Source organism: Dermacentor silvarum, chromosome 2, assembly GCF_013339745.2.
Source record: "Dermacentor silvarum isolate Dsil-2018 chromosome 2, BIME_Dsil_1.4, whole genome shotgun sequence".
Taxonomy (NCBI): Eukaryota; Metazoa; Arthropoda; class Arachnida; order Ixodida; family Ixodidae; genus Dermacentor; species Dermacentor silvarum.
In genome coordinates, this window is record NC_051155.1 from 112,030,804 (window position 1) to 112,053,196 (window position 22,393).

The 22,393-nt window shown below is 48.7% G+C and overlaps 1 protein-coding gene across 1 annotated transcript in view; it reads left to right on the forward strand.

The window, feature by feature from the left end:
* Positions 1–13,989: 13,989 nt before the first annotated feature.
* LOC119440299 (muscleblind-like protein 1) overlaps positions 13,990–22,393 on the forward strand; it is a gene marked incomplete at its 5' end in the record, with an annotated part of 41,097 nt that continues 32,693 nt past the window's right edge. The window contains 1 exon segment of the mRNA XM_037705223.2: positions 13,990–14,394. Within this exon segment, the coding sequence (XP_037561151.2) occupies positions 13,990–14,394 (405 nt within the window).

Genomic DNA, 22,393 nt, shown 5'->3' on the forward strand with positions numbered 1-22,393 from the left:
GAAGTCGCTTGCGTCGTACTGCCTCGGGACGCTGCCTACCGGCCAATACGGGACTCGGTAGTCGCGAGATAAGGATAATAAACCCCTGGCGGTGCAGCTGCTTTCCAGACTGCCGCGCCCGCTACTTGTTGTTTCAGTGCAACCACGAGACGGCGCCCATCGAGCCTTTCTTGAAAATTGCCAGAGACTTCGATTTCCGCCTCTAAAAGAAGCTCTTGGAAAACATTGGGTGCCACTAGAAGGAACACCTCGCTCCGAGGCTCCGCCGCATTCTCAGAAAGCATGCAGCATCGCCATCGAGCAGGACATGCAAGGCACGATCACCTCGTCTCAATCAACGTGCTATGCATGGCCGCTCGTTGTGCATGAGGTGGGCTCGATCGGCAGAAACGTGGCAGCGTTTGTCAGCACGCAAAGCGGCCATGGCGTAGTGGTTAGAACGCCCGGGTTGGACAGTGTAATAGTAAGCTGGGCTGACCTCAAATACTGTGTAATCAAAAAACGGTGATTTGGTGGGCTGATCCTGGCACCAGTGCACAATGTGTTATCGCGAGGGATTTAATGTGGTTTGTAACGCGGGCCAATCTGCATTGCACATGTTGGGATGAAACTACGGCTCTCAAAAAACACAGAAGCAAACACGACAGCGCGATTTTTGCTGCGATAGAATTGATGTTATCACCAAACAGCCTAGACGTACGCTCTTGATCAGCTATGCTGTGTACCACGGCTATAATGCAAAGAAAGGCTCGCAGATAAAGCCGCCAGACGACGAGGAGTAGAGCGTTCAACGTGCGTATCGAGACCATGTGAGTCACGCGTCTGGCCGAGGAAAGCATAGAGTTGTTGGAAAGGGCGACTACCAGCACGATTGCTCACCAGCCGCATTGTAGTACACACGCGGAAGTACCGACACATTCAGCTCTACCGCCCGAGTTCCCTTCTGATTGTTATGATGGAGAGAATGTGCCGAATTTACAATGTGCTGTGCAGGAGGCATCATCTCAGTGCTCGTAAGTGGACACAAAGGAGGTTCGCACACAACCAGCATACAATGGGATTCCAGAAATTTTCGGGGGTCCCAGCTGCGTCCGCCGGCCAGTCTCGGGGCGTTTTTGAAGTATACGCACAACTTCCAAGCGCCGGTCTCCGTGTGAGGCTCTGATGACAGGCGCATACCGGCTCAGAGATAAAACAAACTTGTTTAATGGAATCGTTGAGTTAGTTGTCCGCTAGGGGCATTCTCGATGTACCACAGGCAGTGGAATCGTTGAGTTAGTTTCCGCTAGGGGCATTCTCGATATACCACAGGCAGTTCCGGCTGATTCTGTGGCGCACGTCGGCGTGCATTAAGCATACGTTCTGCTCTGGCACAGACATCTTCACTTGGTACGTTTGCTGGGCGCAAGCTTATCACAAACATCGGCCCATTGCGTACGCAAGCCCATCATCGCGTAAGCTCGTCAAAATGTTATTTCTTGAAATGTACCTTGTCGGTTGTCGCACCTCGGTTCAAGCGGGGTGGCGGCGAAAACAGATGCCCTGGAAAGAGACACTGGACTGCCATCGAGAGAAGTGTGGCGTGTCCTGACAAGTTTCAGCAAATCTTTTATGACGTGCATAAAAACCGAGCGCATTCCGACGGACTAAGCTCCGATGGGGCTATATGCGGTCAGTTAGCGCGGTACGAATTGCTAGGGTCAACAATGCGACTGATTACATAAGAAATAACTGATCCAAACATTGACATGCCAGTATATTCCACAACTCGCATAAATGCGCAACACCGGGCTAGAGAACCGACCGTCAGGGGTATACATCCGGTTCGGATGAACGCAGCTGGCAAGATTTGTTCGTCCCGGTGATAAATTTATTAGCACATCGGGGTGACGGCGTTATTCATGAGCACAGTACACACGTCCGCGGTTGGCTCATTCACACTTGGAAACTTTTCCCACCTCGTTGAGGTACAAGTGAATACATCACGGACGCCGTTATATTCACTTCTACCGCAGTGCTGGCAGCGGATCGAGATAACGCTCAGCTTTTTACTGTACACCGTCACAATGACTACCCGTTCGAAGACTCACCCGCTGCATGTCCCGCATATTCGGCGGATCCCAGCATTTTACAAATGCATAGGAGGCGTCCCAAGGTGGCGCGGCATACTGCACAACACAACACACGCGTTCGCAGCCCAACTCTGAACCACGCCCGGATGACGGTGAAATATTTAGTGCCTCGCGTCCACGTCGGCGCGGCGACGTCGTTTGTCGGTGTATTTTGTTGCCCTTCTAAACTCTCTCAAGCACCGACCTCAATGCTTCTAAAAATAAACTTTACCGAACCCGTTTCAAAGCTATCACTCGAAGCGCGCATTCGCAGTAAGAAGTTCAGTGAAGAGGACGCCCGATTAGAAAGCATCGTAAATGTTACAGTGGACGCCATATCGTGGGAGTGTCTTCCTCGATGTTGGTCACAGGCTCGAGCATCAATACTAGTTCGGAAACTAAGTGAGCGACAAAACGAACATTCCCTTCGGTTTAGAAAATTTATCACCTGCTAAAAAGTGCTTGAAACGGCCTAACGAAGGGACTGATTGGAAATGCGTTTTGATTTTTCTGCACTGGCTTTATGGGTAATAATTTTGTTTCGGTGTTCGGAAAAGGGGAGTGTTATAGTGAGAATTGTCCACGTGTGACGCGACGATCAGCAGAGTCTTATGGTGGCTTAATACCACGTCAGAGCTGGCATCGAGGCACCCTACATACTTCAATCATTGGCGAATCATTAGGTCTCGCTACTGAAACATGGAGCCTATTTTCGCAACTGCCTTAATTGAATGAAGGAGCTGGTATGCTTCCTTCCATCCAGTGCACATTACCGCAACAACATTGGACTGGTTCTGCTGCGCGAGGCTCTCGTACGCGGCTGCTTCAGTGCCATGGAAAGACGCTGGCTGCAGCAACTCTCAACGCCACGTTGTTGCTGACAACTGGGTGCGGCCATGTCGCACACTTTGGGCACGCATCCGCCGCAGACTGCCTGCCAGGCAAAATGATAATAAAGAAAATCTCAAAGGATGGCGACTCTTCGTGTGTCGCAAGAAATGCGCAAACACACCCAGGCGCGTTGCCGTTCTTTCAGTTTTCTAAGCAGTGACATTTCATACTGCATCGAGGAGTTACCGTATATACTTTTTTTGTAGGAGCAGCACCTTTTTCTTTTCTTTTTTTTTTTCTTTCTCGCAATCTCAACAACGAGGTGCGGCCTTCACATGGAGGTGAGCCATTGCGGTCTAATTTTTGAGGCCTCATGTAACATCATGCGTGTAATAATTTTTCTGGGACGATTTTATTTCTTTGTGTAAAAAAGGTGCAAACGCTGTTGCTATTATAACGCCTATATTTTTTGTTCACGCAAGCACGCCACACAACTGCTGCCCGTCCATAGTCCTCACTACTGTCGCTGCTAAGAGTCGGTTCGATAGCACCACTCATGGATGCAGTCGTCATCAGAGCCCTCCATGGCGTTAGGTATGACCGACGTCAAAGATTTTCACAACGATGTCCGATCGCAGCGCACGCCGCGCGCACAGAATCCCAGAGCATGTACACGAGCTGCGACGCGCTCTTCAGTCTTCGAATTGTTTATTTCAATTGTTTTTCCGAATTCTGGGCTGGCAAGTTGGGGGTTGCGGCTCTTACACGAGTGCAGCCCTTAGCCGAGTATTACGGTATTAGCCGCGAAAATTCTCAGTTTCTTTCATGCTAGTGCCAAGAAAATAGAATTCACTTTCAGTTTATTGTATCCACCACTTGTGATGATCCGAGTCCCACTCCATGTTTGCGCGAAGTTGTACCTAGAACCCTCCCAGAAAACAAGAAGGTCTTTGCCGGTTTCTGCGCCACGATCGCATTCTGTAAGATAAGCCACTTGGTGCCAATGGTTACTTTCCAGCAATGCCTTATTGCTTATGCCAGCAATACCAGCTGACGACGTTTCGCGTCGCCAAGACAAAATTATATGGCGACATCTGGTGACAGAAGTTAAATCAGTCTTGCGGCAACGGTGGCGTCCTTTATTTGGCCTACCAGCGTCAACACAACCTAAAGGTGGTGCCGTCGCCCGGTCTCTCTTTTTTTTCTTTTCTTCTCTCTCTCTTTTATTGTCATGAGTAAATAAGGAGATGTTGGCACTAACACCATGCTGTCGGCTATTACGAGACACAACATCGTACACGTGTTTTGTTTTCACGTCTTGTACAGCAAATTATCAAGCCTCCGCACATGGCAAGACCGAGTCTTTCGATGTTTTAGCAACAGGGTGGTCCCATAGGTACCCGTTATACTCTCACACATTGCCACCGAAGCAGCGGGGCGGTTTCTGAGCAGAATATTGTATTTCTTAGCAATGCCTTCCCTTATAACAACTAATTCCCTAGCGTCGTGCGAAGATCACCATTTCTGTCGTCGTGACTACTGTTATCACAGTAAAGTTAGCTGCTCGGCTTCGAAATATTATATATGTATACATGTATACACAGCACCGAGGTGAGTGCATTGTGACACAACGATTGAGTGTCCTTTCGCTCACTTTCTATGTCGCCCCACTGCCGTGCTTCTTAACGAATCTTGCACGTTTGGTAATGCACATCTTTTTTAACAGTAGCAGGTGTGTGTGCTTAATCGTGGTAGCCAGGGCTTACTATTATAATGATAAACCGAAAACGCCCTTTTTTCCATGTAAACATATATTCCACACTACGTTACGGCAAGTACAGGAATTGAAAAAAAAAAAAAAAAAAGAGCGTTTCACTGTAAATTTTGCTCAGCACGCGTAAAGCATACCAAAATATTCTCAGCCGACTGCACTTTCGATGAAGCACAAAACACCAAAGCGCTTTCAGCGCAAGAATTTCAGTCAGTTGTGAAAAAAATATTTTTTCCCCTCTAGTGACCAATTCGGTGGCCGATGAGCTAACGTTACCATATTATAACGAAGTGAGCACACCTTCGCCCACTTTGTACACTCGCTGATTATGTATGTCGGGGCGTTATCAACCTCCTGCATGTTCAGAACCAATTGTGGCTACTTGAGAGGCACTGAATACAAAGAAAGAAGCCTTTTTTAATGGCTCTGACAACTATAAGCTGCGCGTCGAAACTGCCAAAGACGACACAGTACTGAGGTGGTACGAGATCGCGGGTTTCGCATCGCAAATCGCACCGCGGGATCGCACGCTGCGCAGTGTTGGTTGTGTGCACCGTATTGTTGCGCTAGTCCTTGGTCGCACGTGACGTCACAAGTTTCGCGGGGGAGCGCCGTCTTGGTCTGGAGGAAGGAAATACAACTAAAAGGGAGCGTGAAGTCACGCAGCCAGCTTTCGCGAGCCGTGACATTCGCTTTCAGCAGCGCGAAAGCCCGCATCCACAGAAACTTGGGCAGGCGCCATTCGCCCAGAATGTTTCGGCCTTTCCGCTTACGCTTCCTCAGCCACGTGAGCAGGGAATCTTCGGCCTGCCCTGTCGCGTGGCCACGGAAGCGGCGAGGTGTGCCAGCACCTGCCCCGACGGGCGTCGCTCTTGTCCCGGACGCTATAGATTAGGCAGGTGCGCAGTGCGGCCACAGCGGGCTCGCCAGTGGTGCAATCGATCGCGCCTTGGTGACTGAACGGGCGCTTTCTATTTCGCTGGCAGTCCGTCCCTCTTTTCGAGTGAACGGGGGAATGAGATACACGAAGTCTGACATGCTGCTGGCGTGAGCGAGGACGCGCGTCTAGCCTAGCGACTGTTCACCCCCACCTTCAAGAGGCACCTTTTCCTGCGTTACACCCCCCCCCCCCCCCCGTTAAATCTCGGAATACAGACCAAAGCAAACGCTGTCTAAGCAAGATGGCGGCGTGGTTTTGCCACCTGGCTTGCTTGTAATGCGACGTTATTTGGGTGACAAAATTGGGCGACCCGACAACGATCTGTCGTAAAGCAAGCACCACAAACAAAGTGCATAGAAGGAAGGATAGCAGAGCACCTGTCCTGTAATACTTCGTCGTAAGGTTGCTTAGCATTGGCCAAGTAATAAGAGGAATGTTTTGAGCAAAACATCGTACAAAATTCTTACATGCTGAATTTACAAATGTTCTTTTTCTCAAGAAAATTAATCGGCAGACGTGACGCGCCTCTGTGGCCAAGATCAGTAAGCCCTTCATTAACTCTACCTAGCTTGCGACATCCGAGATGCAAATGTCGCGAGTCACGCGGTTTAGAAATCAAAGTGCAGTTTAAGCGTGACTGCATCAAGCAGCCGACACATACTTCGGGAAGCACGGCTCGCACGCCTACTCCACTCCAACCGGAGCGAGCGACCGCAGCGGCAGAGAGCGAGCGTCATTCTTGCCGTGACGTCAATCGCAAGGAAGCAGCACCATGCGAACTTCTCTCCGCTAATATTTGTGCCAAGATCACCAGCTAAGTATCGGAGGAGAAGCTTTTGCGAAACCAGTGCTTGGGCAAATGAAAAAAGAAAGAAAGCGTACTTGCTTGAGTCACGAAACTTCTTGATTTTCCGTATAGATGGCATGTTCCGCGATCTTACAGGCCACGTTTGTTTGATGGGGTAATAATTAAGTGGATAATTCTGGTGCAACCTTTCCCGCCTTTCAGTCATGTGGTATGTTGCGAGCGAAAAGTGATTGCGAAAATATAAGTAATACCGCGGTTATATATTTAGTATAATTAAATCAGTTGTGGGAGTTATCTACGCTAGCTCAAGATGTGAGCTTAAGATTTTTTTGTTAACGATGAAATGTCATCCGCAACTACGGCTGGCATAATACTTCTTGTACTGGTAATTGAAACAAGAAGGGGCGCGCTTGCTTCTTTGGTGAAAACCCTGAAGCAAGAGGTCAGCGGCACACTCGTTATCGTCGAGTGTTTCACATTTCTCGTTGTTGAGTGCGACACTGCACGCTTTCTGAGCATTTATCACCTGCCGGAATTTTCTTGGACTGTTCGTTCGTTAGGATTCTTGGTAGGCCATCGCACTACAGAACAAGATGTTGCCTTGTGTATTCGCGTTCCCGTGAATAACTGTTGTTTGTCCTGCACTTTGTTATACAAGCATTTCTTTGTGTTTTCGCATCTTTGGTGAACGAGGGGCTTTTTTTGCGGCTTTCTAAAGTTGCTCTCTCTCTCTCTCTAAATCTCGGAGGCTTTGTGTGGATGGAAAAGATGACCTCGAATTAGTAAAACAAGTTGTATAAATTGTTACTTATAAAATCGTCGAATAAATTGTCCTTTTTTAATTATTATTTTTATATTTTTGCGTGCAATGTTAAAGGAAGTATGGACAGCCTTATTGTTGCTGATTCTCCTAGGAGTAGTAATGGATGGCAAACTGTGGGACAGTAGTATTCAATCCAAATTGATGGCAGCGCCTTCTGTGGCACGTGTTGGTTTCGATAAGAATTGAAGTGTGTTGGTTAACAGTGAAACAAGCAACGAGAAATCTTCTGACTTCTGTTTGGCTTATTGTTACATTAGGATCGACGTTGCAGTGCTGAAAATGCAGCAAAGTCTGAGCTGCAAGTCTGAAACGAGGCAGCAGACGCCCAAGAGCATCGATTGTTCACGACAAAGAACGATTGCGACATGAATAATAACTGACAGGAATAGACGCCTGCTCGTCGGCCCGATCCTTTAGAAAAGTTGGCGCTTCAATTGGCAAGTCATCTGTCACTTCCCAGAGATCGTTACTGAGCCACGCTTCATCGATTGACTGAATAAGTTGAGTTGGATGACAGTACAAGATCGGACACGTGTTGCAGTTTTGGAATGAAACAGTGCAAGTTAGTACAGAAAGGAAATTGAATTCTGGGGTTTAAAACCACGATTTGATTATGAGACACGCCGCAGTGTCCGGATTAATTTTGACCACCAGGGGAGGGGATCTTTAACGTGCCCCCAATGCACGGTACACGGGCGTTTTTGCATTTCGCCCCCATCGAAATGCGGCCGCCGCGGCCGGGATTTACAGAAAGGAAAATGCGTGACATAGGTATTGCTCGGCAGCGGCAATAAAAAACCATTGTGCGGAATAAGCTGCTGCTAGGGTACTAGTTCCTTCGCCGTTTGAGACGCGTCATCAAGCATGTAGCGCTTGGAACCGGCAGAGAGAGTTTTGAGTAGAAGCAAGAAGGGGGTGACTGCCACAAACTTGCGTCTTACAAAAGCAACTTTCATTATTGCTAATGACCCTGGTACTGAAGCCGTGCCTTTAATTTTTTCATAAAGCGGAATGGCTCGCTGTATTTATTTGGGATCAAGTGATAGCTTCAGAATAACGTAATATGAATACCTCGGATTGCATAGATTTTAATAATGGCCCTCCAGCGCTTACTTCTTAAGCCTTGATTTTCGGTTGCGGCTAGGTCAGCAGATAGCCTTTTCAGTTCGGCAATGAGATGGCTACTGTCGAGACCAGCGCTAAATTAAAAATTAAATTATGGGTTTTACGTGCCAAAACCAAGCTATACCAAGCCAAAACCAAACGTAGTTAAACCAACCGCTACAGCGTGCCTCATAGGCTTGCCGTATAGCAGAGGACACTGGATTAATTTTGACCACCCGGGGTTCTTTAACGTGCACCCAATGCACTGTACACGGGCGTTTTTGCATTTCGATCTCGCGGTTCGATCTCGGGCATAGCGGCGCAACGCTAAAGCAAATGCGCCACCACAGCGGGTGAGAGAGACCAAGGTTTCTATGTAACCTGACAGCAATAAAAGGGAGTTTATGACGCTTAGACGCCCGAAAGCAGCGTCGCAACAGTACTGAGCGCTCCAGTGCGATGAATTACTCTATACTGCTAAGGGCCTCGTTGGTTGCTGCTCGTAGCGGGACGAACCGCTGGCGGCGCTTATATGCCAGGTCACTACATCGTCATCTATCAATTCTAGTGGAATATATACTGCGCCCATGTGCCTTAAGATTCTGCAGATACGGTAACCATTTTCCATACAGTAACAGACGCGAAAAGCCTTCGTCGAGTAAGTGTGCTAGACTTGCGATTCACATGTGTTCCAGATGCCTCACGCCAAACATTTATAAATTCACGGACGTGTTCGCAGTCGCCTTGGATTGCTCAGAATATCTTTGTAGGGCGCTTAGTTGTCTGATTATATAAAATATCTTTCTTTTGCGCCCCCCCCCCCCCCCCCCCAAAAAAAAAGAAAGAAAAAGGTACGACTTAGCTTATTTTGAAGTTGAGTGTGTTTATGGGTATCCCTCATAGTGGTTATGCGCTAATCCCGCCTATCCACGCAAATGCGAATTAGATTTACACGATGTTTACCAAAGCTTGTTTTTGGGCGAGTTGATGCTATCCTTAACTACTGCTGTTGCTTACTTTTTTTTTTTTTTGATGGATTACTTTCTTCTTTTTAAAGGGAGGGGTGGAGGAAGGAATTGAGAAAGGTCAGCAATGATTTCGAAATGACGTTCTTAAGTACTTCTCAGTCACTACGCGTTTGCGTGTCTAAAATGTAGCGCGTTGGAACGTGTTCTCAAAGAAAGAGACCAGTATGCCGTGCCTGCATGAGCCGGTAGCATCCAGTGTGAACGAGACAGCCACGCCAGCATCTTCTCAGCGAAGATTAGAAAGCTACTACGGTCGCAGTTGATAAGCGATGGGGCAGCGCCGGGAGCCGATTGAAACCCTTCTGTCTGCTTGGGTTGCGGCCAACACGCGGCCATCGTTCGTCGAACACATGTGCACACGTAAGAGCGCTACAATCCAGACGTGCGAACACGTAGCACGTAGCGACGCCCTATTATTAATACTTGCCGGAATTTCCGCAGAACCGAGAAATTTAATAATAATAATAATAATAATAATAATAATAATAATAATAATAATAATAATAATAATAATAATAATAATAATAATAATAATAATAATAATAATAAAGAAAAACGCTAGAGAAAAGAATTTAGTCTCTCATCTAACTTCGCTCTAGACTTTTGGAACTTGTGATGTTACAGTTCTCGTTATTAATACTATTCGAACTGTTCAACTAATTGGGCAGACCATCATGCATGGCCGCAGGTTGTCTTGTGTACGGCGTTGGCTGCTCAGACTCTTCTTCATCAAGCGTGTTTGAGAGAAATGCCTTGCCGCGCGGTCGCTCTATCTATCTATCTATCTATCTATCTATCTATCTATCTATCTATCTATCTATCTATCTATCTATCTATCTATCTATCTATCTATCTATCTATCTATCTATCTATCTATCTATCTATCTATCTATCTATCTAAGATCACCACCCTCCCCTCGAAAACGGTTTAGATGTGGGCACCCGTCCGTGTTTCCAGCGGTAGACTTCTGTGTTTCTTTTTTTTCATTTTGTCTTGGGGTCTCCTTCGTCTTCCTCGGTTGCAGCCCCACTTGGCCACGCTCCTGCGCCATGCTCGGGCTCCTCGAGGCTCGCGCTCGGGAGAATAAAGAAATCAGTGCTTTTCTTGCTTTCTATTCTGGACGGTCGTGTAGATAGATGTCGGCTATAGCCCACGACACGTCCCATGGGATGTAGGGCCTCGTTTCGATCCCTATAGCGTGACAAATAATCTGGAACACTTTAATCTTACATTTTTCAAAAGCAAAATGTGGTGTAAAGAAATGTATTAAGTGGACAGTCTCATAGAAACACCAGAAAGTCGTACAAGTTTTGTTTTCATACATTTGCGTGCTTTGTCAAACAGGAACAATGCGCGGTTATGCTGTCATTTCACAGCATTTTTATGCATTTATTCACAACGCACTGAATATACAAAACACAGAAATAAGGGTTGTTTTGTTCGATGTAACATTCGGAGCACATAGGAGATATGTATACGAAAGGTAAACGTCTCGTATGTCGTTAACGACACGCAACAAGCGCCGGAAATGCAACCACGTGTGGCAGCAGCTACAAATTACTGGACTGAGTTATATCACTCACCGAGCATGTGTCCGTGTTCTATAGCTGAAATCAGTGCTTTGTGCATGTTGATCGCTGTGCGATCACTTGCGATCGCCGTATTGGGAACACTACCTCTAGCCCCCGTATACATCCCCTGCACGCGCTCCCAGAGGGGGTACTACCCTGGGCGGCTTGCGTCCGTATCGTAGACAGGAATAGATACGATACGATTGGACAGGAATGGAGGCGATTGTGCACGTGGTCTGCGCTTCCCTGGTTATAACGCCACGTGCGTTCGTGGGGAGAGGGGGAAAGAGTGTGATATGACAGCGCTGCAGCAATGGAGACGAGCAGGGGGAAAGAGTGTGGCGATGGCGCCTGTGCACGTGGCCTACGCTTCTGTGGTTATAACGTCACGCGCGTCGGAGGTGCTGGCGAGGCTGCAGCAGCGGTTGCGGCAGATGCATGGGAGGTGCGGCGCTTGTTTATAATGTATGCAGCCCATCTATGCAGCCTAAAAACTTCGCTGGTAATCCATCCCCATATGAATGCTGCGGCCCCCACGATGTTTTTTTACTCTTCTTCACTCAATAAATACAGACACAATTCCCGTCATTAAATAAACGTTCTCATAGCCATAGGCGTATCAAAATTGTTTGCTAGAGCTCAGTGCAATTTATTTTCAATGCAGCAGCGGCGTAGCTACTGAAGCAATAGAAATGGTACACTGCAGCCTGCACGAAGTGAAACTCGAGCCTTAAGCAACGTCTTATCTTACCTGGAGATGTTCTCGGTATTCACTCGCTTGTGCAGCGCGGCGGCTAGTTTGTTTCGCTTGCGTTCTTACAAAACAATGAGAGCACGAGTAAATGACGCCTGCCGCACTTCCGATTCAAACATGATGAAGAAAAAAAGGGGCCATGAAGCCGCACTCGGCAAGAACACAGTTTATGCTAAACAAAAAACAAACAATACAGCCAGTACTGTCTCGTATATGAACGCGGCTTGTTTCTGCTCGCGATCGCCGCTTTGTGTAGTGGCTCCATATTCGCCAAGTTATGAAGCGCTAATTCTTGGTTCTTTTTATTTCATATTTGATTAAATTTTGTGTAACAAATGTTCACGAGGCTCGGTAGAGGCAGCAGCGTACGTTTTTAACGCAAGCAGCGCTCTTGGTGGTCGGCATGAAACAATGTACGACCGCGGCGCCATCACTGGCGAGGATACGAAGCTGCCCCCAGTGTCCGGGGCCTGGTATTGGTCGCACACAACCATAGAGTTTCCTAAAATAATTATTGTATGAAAATCTGTGCACCGAACCTCTGTCACGACCATACAGTTTCTTGCAATAACCACTAGAGGGAACTCTGGCGCTGCGATCGTTCAGCCACCATGGGAAATGCATGGATTTGTCTAATCTTCGTGCTTGGGGCTTCAGATGTTCTTGTGGCTTCGTTTGTATTACCCTTTATCTGTGCCTGAATTGGTCAACATTTCAAAGCAATTTATACTTGTTATAATTGGACACTCCAAGAGGATGTCTGCCGTCGCCGTGAGGTTCCGTATAAAGTCCAAGGGCGATAACGTCGCCGCGCGCTTTCATGGAGAGCGAACGCTGGCGAAGAGCAAACGCGACGTCTTCCGTCACGCGAAAGGCCTTGGGGGGATGTGAGGGAGGGAGGGGAGGCGACGTTTAGCTGCGGCACAAAATTCGTATCTAGCGACCGGGCGCAAGGGGAACTGGCGACTGAATCTCCCACGCGAAAGGAGGAAAACGGGAAGGCAGCGCGGGAGGGAAGGGGTGCGGCTTGTACACTGCCAGCAACTGCGTACTTGTACTTTGCGCGGCTATGGGCTGTCGTGCGCACCGTATCTTAAAAGCGATCTCCACACGGCTCCTACCTTTGTATGCGCTCTGCTTTCGCCGCTCAGTTTCCGTTGAAGCGAAAGATCGCACGAACCTTCGCTCGCTGCTGCAGTGGCGCTTGCTCACGCCAGCGTTTTGACAGTGGTTGTCTGCGATCATCGAGTGTGATCTATTCATGTTTGCTTGTGCGCGCTGACACCATATATTCATATATTCAGATAGTAGGCGAATATATAGCTCTCTACTAATTTGCTATCGCAATTGATACTTCGCCTTTCGGGCGAAACTGCGACTTTTTTTTTAATGCTGAGGGTAATAAGGTCCTGCAAGCACGAACTGCTGCTAATTGCAATGGTCCTGCTTGAACATGCATCCGTGGCGTAGTGGTTTCAATATCAGGCTTCTGTGCTAGAGATCCTGTGCTCGAATCCTGCCGTCGGACAATTTTAACAATGTTTATTTAATTATTTATAACGCAGCACTTGCTTACAAATGATCACTTTGCAAGTCATTTAAAGCTAGAAGGACGAAGTTTAGGCTAATCCATGGGCTATGCATCATTCCCATGCTGGCATGAACTGGCCGCTTGCAGCTCCCGTAGGCACTAGCACCACAGTTCCCTCGAGTAATTCCTTTATGAAACCCTGTGGTCACGACAGACTGCAAAGTCCTGATGGGGTAAGAGCTATCTGCTGTTACGATGAAATATGTGAAGCAGGCGCGATTGGGTATCGCTTCATCAGAGGACTCACACGTGCCTACCCACCGCCATCGGGCCAAAATCAGTCCTTGTTTAAATTATCACTAGCAGTAACGTTTTCGACCGTCACAGCCGAATAATATAGCAGCCAGAAAGCAAGAACGGCGCTTTTCTGAATTCGTCTGTGCGTAATCTGCTATTGGAAATGATAATTGCCAGAAGACGCTGAATATAAGCCCAGTCACGTGCTCAAAGATGGCGGCACTTATGCGGCGGCAGTAAAGAGTGCACCATGTTTGAGTTAGAAAAATACATTTCCACAGACGTTAGTGGAAATGATCCAGTTTTCTATAAACATTACGGGAAACACTGGAGGTCGCCATAATTAATTACAACGCTGACTCGGCTGATAGCATTCATGTTGCTACCTCAATCAGTTAAGTCATAAGTGTTTAGCATAAAGCATTCGCACACGCGTCGCTCTTAGCAGAAGCACACGTTTCTTTTGGCTCGCAGCAGCAGCAGCAGCAGCCGTAGCAGCAACCGTAGCAGCAGCAGCAGCGGCCGACCGAGCAGCCCTGGGCCCCGTGGCACCGCCAGCCGCCGTCGTGGCGACGCCGCCCAGTCCGCCGAGCCCGACGGCCGCCGCCGTTGTGCAGCAGCCGCCGCAGGCCTCGTCGCTCGTGCTGGCCACCCCGTCCAGCCTGGTGGCGGCCAAGGACTCGCGGTGGCTCCAGCTCGAGGTGTGCCGCGAGTACCAGCGGAACAAGTGCTCGCGCCAAGATGCCGAGTGCAAATTCGCCCACCCTCCGCCCAACGTGGAGGTGCAGAACGGACGCGTGATCGCCTGCTACGACTCCATCAAGGTGAGCCAAAGAAAACGGATCGCTGTATCGCGGGGAGCGCGCGCGGCGGCGGATACATTTTTAGCCCGGCGGTGTGTCACCGAGTCGCCTGCGGAGGAGGTTGCTATTCCGGGAGGGAGCCGCCTTTTTCTTGCGCCCCAAGCTTGTTTAGTCTTGCTCGAGCCAAGCCTCTTTTTTGGCTCGACCGGGAGGCGCTTTTCGTATTTCGGGAAACCCTGGTCCGGCAGCCACTGGCCGACGAGCGCCATCTTGATCCGGTTGCCGCCCGCAGACGCCCGCGACTTGCGCAACCGGCCGCCGCCCTTGAGCGCGTTGTCGCGTGCTGGCGACGAGGATGTCCGCTCATTACGAGGCGAGCGCGCAGGAAATGGCGGCAGCCAACTCCCACTCATTGTTTCAAAATAATGCGGGTCCCGCGACAACGCCTCCTTGCTTGGCGCGCGGCTGAACGCCAGTCGTTTTCGACCACCTGCGTTTCCCGCTTCGTCTCCGCCACTTTACACGTCTTGAATACCAAAACTCAACGCCACATTCAAGCGACAGGCAGATCCTGTCGCGTCGCGGCGCGCGGCAACCACATGGACGCGACATCGCGAAAAAAAAAAATATAGCGACAAATGTTTATTGTCATCCTAATAAAATTTCAACCAGAGTACTAGGCAGTCTAAATATGCCGTCATCGCCTGTAAAAATGCGTTACACGTCGTAAGCGTGACATCAGAAATCAAAGCACTTTCTCGGCTTTCGGTCGCATCTCAGGCCTATCAGTGCCTAAACAAACAATGATTTTAATAAAAACGACAACACCTTGCCTATACTTCGTCCTCACTGTGAGATGGAAAAAAAAAAAAAAAAGCGAAGGCTGATTTTACCGCTTACTACCTGCTGTCACGGCGGAGGCTAATGCCATGTTATTGCGCAATCCGGAAGCCGCCGCGCTGGCTTCCGGGCGACAAGCGAAGTTTTCTGGCTGGCCAGCCAGAAACCGGAGAAACGACAAGCGACGAGTTGCCCTCCGCGACGGCAAAACGTTTCGCTCGGAAATCGCGTGCTTGTGATTGAGTCTTTACCGTGTTTTGATAAGCCAGAAAAGAAAATATATCTGGCGACAGAATGTTGTTGCACTAGGCCCCTCCTGGATTTTGAGTTTATCGATGAACGAGGGTCGCATGGTAACCAGCCCCAGCTATATTGGGCTTTTGTGCACGAAATCAGCCTCTGAATATGCTTCGATATCGGTGACATCACGTATCGATCGGCTCGTGGGAAACCTTTCTTTGCTCTGCAAGTCACCGTAATTTCATGGCCGTATAAATGCGAATGAAGTCTCGGAAGAACAGTGTAACCCATTTAGTCTTGCTCTTAAACCAAGCCCATTTTAGAGCTAGGCGCGCCGGCCGGCACGCCAGGACGCGTATGCATCAATCATCTTAAATATTTCTTTTCGGTTATGTTTAAATAAGAAAGTTATTTGTCGACAAAACCTAATTTGTTTGTGTGCAAAACATGGGGGTGTATGAAAGAGTGTAGTCGTTAGTCGCCTTCCTCGTGCTTGTGCGAACAGATTAGTTTCATATCTTCTTTCTCTTTGTCCTTTCTGCTCCTTACTCCCTCCCGCAGTGCAGAGTAGCCAACCGTATAGTTACTGTGGTTAACCTCTCTGTCTTTATCTCTCTAAAATGCAATGTAGTTTGGCTTTACAGATAACTATACCCGAACAGACTCTCTGAAAATCCATGACGCCAGGCAACCTGGTGTCGAAACTTGAGGTTGGTGTTGCCAGCCATCCTGCGTTTCTTTTCGCTCTTACCGAGCCTCGTCCGACGCCATGAGTGATCGCCTCGGTATTGCTAGAAGCGTAATTCACCAATAAGGATTAACTTGATACATACCTCTCTGGTGTCTTTTTTAAGAGTTGCCGCTGCAGAAGTTTATCAGAGCTAGTGAACTCACGGACACACAAGCAGGCGATCCGGCGAAAGGCCAGCTAAAGAACTTTACTTTGCACAATAACGAAAGAAACTTTGTGCTAAGTGTGCGCTTGTTTAAACGTGCAAGTATGAGCCAACTGGCCCAGCAACACCACGTTATTTAAAGCTATAGCTGCCCCGACGACAAGCATTTATTGCCGCCTGTTGGCACAGAAGAAAGATGGGTTGGGGGTGGGGCAAGGGAGAGAGAAATAGACATGGGTCCGTGGCATAAAGTGCCTGGTTGTTCTGACGCGAAGAAACATGTGGACTGTTAACGTGCTCCTGATTGGCCCACGCTGATCGTAGCTAGCTTCCACTTCGGTGCCGTATTTCGAAACAGAGCAGGGAGAATATTTTGCTGTTGTTGGCATAGATTCATCAAACTGCCGAATTAACAAAACCACCGGCTTAGTTACAGCAACTGCGCAAATAAATGACCTTTCTGTAAAACCGTCGCTCTTCCAGCGTGTTAAACTCATCGCGACCAAATGTTTGCGAGGTTATGTAATGGCGATGGCTTTATGTGTCGGGATGTTAAATGAAATTTTCTAAGATATTAAGAGGAAATTTAGATGACAGAAATGTAATTGACTTCCGGATATTGAGGAAGCCTTCACATGGTCCTAAAATTTTAAGGTGAGCGAATGACGTGAAATATACACTTTGAATGCGGAATGCGAAAACAAATGTAATCGCCGATGCACAAAATGGATGGAATACTTCAGTCTACGGGCGAATGTAGTAGCGAGCTTGACGAACCTGCGCGTAATAGGTCATAGTCGCCAATAATCGAGCACCTAATCGATGATGCCTATCTACCGAGAGCACCTATATCTAGACATCGACACATCGCGACGAATCACGCAAGAGGGCCAGCTAGAACGAGTTTACCGGCCTCAGCTTGACAGTAAGGTACGAGACCGGGCTATAGTTGGTGCTTGTTAAAACAGCGCGAAACGAGATGGGGAAAGAAAAAAAAGGCGGGATGAAGGCCAGCGCATGTTTTCGTCTCGCCTTTTTTGTCGTCCTTTGTGTCCTTTCGCGCTGTTTAACAAGAAGTTGACAGAGAGAGCGGAATGCAGTTCTACTGTACTCATTTCAAATGTACTGTTATGCAAAGCAGACTTCGAAGAGCGACCTTCGTCGCGAGATTTGAATGCTGCCGGGCTAGCAGTAAGGCTACGTTCACACTTGGCCTCGAAGCAGGCGGAAGCGGCAAAAACTTCTAAAAATCTGCCCGCCTAGGCGGCGAAGCGGGCGGAAAACCAGGCGGAAAGCAAAATCGGTCTCGGACCGATTTTTTCGCCATGGCGAGGCGGAATCGCGGCGGAAAGTCGTTCCGCTCGACCGGAAGCTCCACTAGCATGTAAACATCCGGTCGTAAAATTGTACATGGCACCAAAAGTGTAGGCTGCGATGCATGGTGCTCGACGCGATCTAGATCCACCACCTTCTCTACAACAAGAGTGGTACTAAAACGTACTGTCAGCAATACTCGCGATAGTATTCAACGTCGCGCGACCGGAGGTGCAGCAACGAAGCCTTGGGGTGACCCAACTTCTCGCGCTTTTGCAAAGCTGGGCGAACCCACCACAGCCGCTTCGGAGGTTTCCGCTCCTTCCGTTTATTCATTGTCCATTTCTAGGAAACAAGTAGGTAGAAGTATAAAAAACAATTTCTTCGCCCACTTCTGCGGCAGAAAAAAGTTGGGCAGATTCCTCGTTGGCGCTCCGCAATTCTCCTCGCACGGGCGCGGTATGTTGCAAAAGTCGCAGGGCGCTTTTTTCGTTGCGCGGTGGTTTTCTCGTCGCGACAATAGATCGGGAGCATAGGTCTCACGTAGGACGCGCAGGCTTCGCCGAGCCCCAACACAAGGGCCAGCCCGGGTTTAGCTTTGGTGTACTGGAGGCGCCGCCAGTAATACGAAATGATGAAATGTTATTACAACCTGTAAGCAAAAGCTATTAAAGAAATATAATCACGCCTAGGCACCAACCTTTGACTCAGCGCTACCGTGCCCGTACGAGGAGAATTACGGAACGGCTACGAGGAATTTACCGAAGGTCGCAGATGACAAGCAAAGTTGCGCGAAATGAACACTTTTGATGACGGGTGGGACAATGAATGAACATACCGCTCGAAATGGTGCGATAATGAGCGCCACCACGCCGACAAACGTACGCAGACTAGATGGATGTGGGCGAAAGCGGCAGCGGTGGCAGCGCCGATAGCAAAACAAATGTGAACAACTTGGACATGCGCGGAAAAGATTTTCCGGCCGCTTTGGCCTTTCCGCCCGCTTGCCGCTTCCCGAGTGTGAACGTAGCCTAAGAGAATAAAAAATCGCGCACTGTTTCCCTACTTCCTCCAATGTCTCCTACAATACCCTATGGTGTCTTTCATTTGTGTCCCACGGTTTGCTTGATGAACTTGATTCCATGCTTACAACACAGATAACTGCAGATGTTTGTGACGGGGATATTGACCGTAGGCGGATATCTAGCATCGAATTGCCGGCGGTTGCTGCGTCCTATCGCCGCCTTTTGAAAGTGGCAGCTAAATGCGGAAGGTTGTTCGCACGTTATCGGAGACAGCGGAAACAGAGTGGACGCGACATCACGTAGAGGCCGGCGAGAAGCCAGCCCACACGAAAGCGTCGCCATTCACGCGAGCAGCCGACTCGCTTTTCTCCTGAAGGACGTTTCGGGACCGGCTCGGTCCGCTCTTCAAGGGGTGACTGACGCGGCCGAAGAAACAGTGCTACCGCGTTCCACACTGTAAGTGGCGGCCCTACAGACTGGGCGATGTGTGCAAACAAAACGTGGTTCGTGGCGTGATTTTTGCAGCGCGAAGCACTGCCCACATCGCTGTTCTTATCCAAAAAACGCGGCTCGCCAAACGTTGCGGCTCGGCTTCAGTATCGGAAGAAGCGCAGGCAGTCCAGCGCTTGCCGTTCGTGCATGAAACGGACGGCTCCAAGAGGACGGCCCCCTCCTCTCGTGTTCCCATCGCCGTGTCTTGACCGTGAGCGAACCCGTTCTCAACGGGCTCCGTCGACGCTTCCCGCGGACGGCGATTGTCCGTTCGGAGCGGGGCTATTCATCGGCTCTCCTTCACGCGGGGCCAATGAATGGCTCGCGTATCAATGAACTCCTCGTCCTGACGGGAAGAAGTTGCGTCGAAAGCGCAACGCCACTAATCCGGGAGGGGGCGACAATGGCGCCGCGAGGGGGGATGCCACAATGGCGGCGCCCAGTTAATAGCAGCACTTTCATTACGGCGCGCCCCTACTCGGGCGTGGCCGCCCGACCGCGCCCAGCAGCGTCGGGTCCCCGCTGCCCCAGTCGCGCCACATTTACGACGAGCCGGCGTTCGCGCTGCGGCAGCGCTCTCGTCGACCGTTGTATAGCGATCGCCGCCGCATGAGCATGCTGGACGAAAGCAGGCATGTTCTCTTGCATTTTTAAATTACGTTGTGTCGACTGTAGTTAGGCAGCACCAAAGTCGCGATGGCAGTTGTAGCAGTCGCAGGTGTTTGCGACTACAATCGAGCTTCCGACTGTTCTCGGAATTACCAGCAATGAATAGTCAGAAATGTGTGGCAATTCACATTAAACGTTGGCACGCGCATCTTGTGGCGGCACGTCGGAAATATCGGCCATGTACATTGGCATCTTGCGTGCCGGCCAAGGGCGAATGATGTGAAGTCAAGGTTTCTCAATTGGCGCATCCTCCGCTCCCAGAACAACGAGCCAAGTGGGACTTCCGAGTCGCCATGTTCTTTTCGGGACGTCCCATGGAGTACATTGTTTGGAATCTCAGAAAGAATTTCACCATCGTGAGTGTTTGTGTCCTAACGTTATGGCCACGCATCTAATGATCCGACAGTTGCGTGATAAAATTATTTGTCTATTATTCGTTGATGCGAACACCTATCCTGTAAAGGAACGCCTCGCATAGTGAAGTCGCATATTTCGAGACGACAAACATCGCGCTTTTACTTACCGTTGATCCTGCTGCGGCTCTGTTCTTCACTCTTACCAGTGAGAAAACATGAAATGAATTCGCTTGACGACATTGGCACCATACATAATTCGAGCGGCTTGCAACTAGCTTCATTACATTTCTTGTTGCCTCTTTCGTAATAATGTGCAACCCGACCTATTGTTGTTATTTCACGCACGCACACACACACACACACACACACACACACACACACACACACACACACACACACACACACACACACACACACACACACACACACACACACACACACACACACACACACACACACACACACACACACACACATACACACATACACACATACACATACACATACACACATACACATACACATACACACATACACACATACACACATACACACATACACACATACACACATACATACATACATACATACACACATACACACACACATACATACACACATACACACATACATACATACATACATACATACATACATACATACATACATACATACATACATACATACATACATACATACATACATACATACATACATACATACATACATACATACATACATACATACATACATACATACATACATACATACATATATATATATATATATATATATATATATATATATATATATATATAGCCTGTGACATTTATTTAGTCCAAGTCGGCCTCTTCCGGTAGACTACTGCAAGAGGCGGACATTATTTGCGCGGAAAGACGCAGGGCACAGATTGTGTTTCACAAATCAACTTTTAATTTAGGGCACGTGTTAATTGCATCTCGCTGTGCCGCAGCATCTGCTCGTCGCACTGTCCATTCGATGAGTACTTCTCCTCATTTCTCCTGCGAAACGAATTTGTGTCGGGAGGGGTGCCGGCTTGGGCTCCTTGGTAAAGCATAACTCGATTGTCCTGACGATCAGCGCAACAGAGTAAGCGAAGGGGGACAGAAGAGAGCGCTCTCGTCTTCACTCAACAAAACGGTGCGAGGCAACCCAACTATGGTCCCTAGAATTATTCAATATTCCAGGGACCGTAACCCAACCCGCGCCAATTACTTTGAAGCGTCTTCGAGATTGACTGGGCTTTCCCACGGGAAAGGAACCTGGCCGGGGTGACGTCACTACCAGCCCTGCTTCCGTTAGTCCCAAGGTTCGACCGGCGAGCCAGAGACATAGAGCGCACTTATAAACGGACACTAAAGAGAAAAACTTCAGTCTGACAAAGTGTTCTCTCAAAGGTCTATTTTTTTTTCGTTGTAAGAGATTAATTACCTGAAAGGTCAAATATCCCATTATTGAATTTCGAGCTAGATTTACTCAGCGTTGTACCAGTGTGGCGTCACGAATACCTACTCGTATTTAACTCTCCAGCTGGCACCAGTTCTGATGTAGAGTTGGAGTGTTCGACAAGTGAATTCTTATTAAGTACAACAACAACAAGCCCATACGTGAGCTCGACGCCTGCGCGCGTTCTTCATACCTGAACACACCAAGAATATGTGCCTACAGTACAATATGCGACGAAATACTTTTTTTTTTTTTGCTAACTTGACTGAAAAATGCAGGACATAGAGTTTTCTAGGGTTCTGAACACACTGGGCCTCTTCGATTATCCGTTCCTGACAGTCCCGGACTGTCCGAAAGACTGCATACGCAACAACGCTCATTGGCTGAAAGCACCGTCTCGGGTAGTCCGGGACTGTCAGAGACGGATAATCGAAGAGGCCCACTGTTGCCGCAGATACAGTGTACTAGAATTCTAGTACGCTGTACCGCAGAGCAGATAAAAGGAGCCAGCCAAAGGAGCCAGCCAAAGGAGCTAGCCCACGGAGAGACACGTATTTGTGAGCACGTGCGCTCCCGCGCGCTGCGTGCGATTCTTTTCGAAAAGCGTCGGAAATAACTGCACTCGGACGGAAACGACGGTACACTGAAACTATATCCGTTCGCTTCTGCAATCGAATCCGATAAACAGCGTACTTGTTTTGTGGAAGCCAGCCGATGCTGG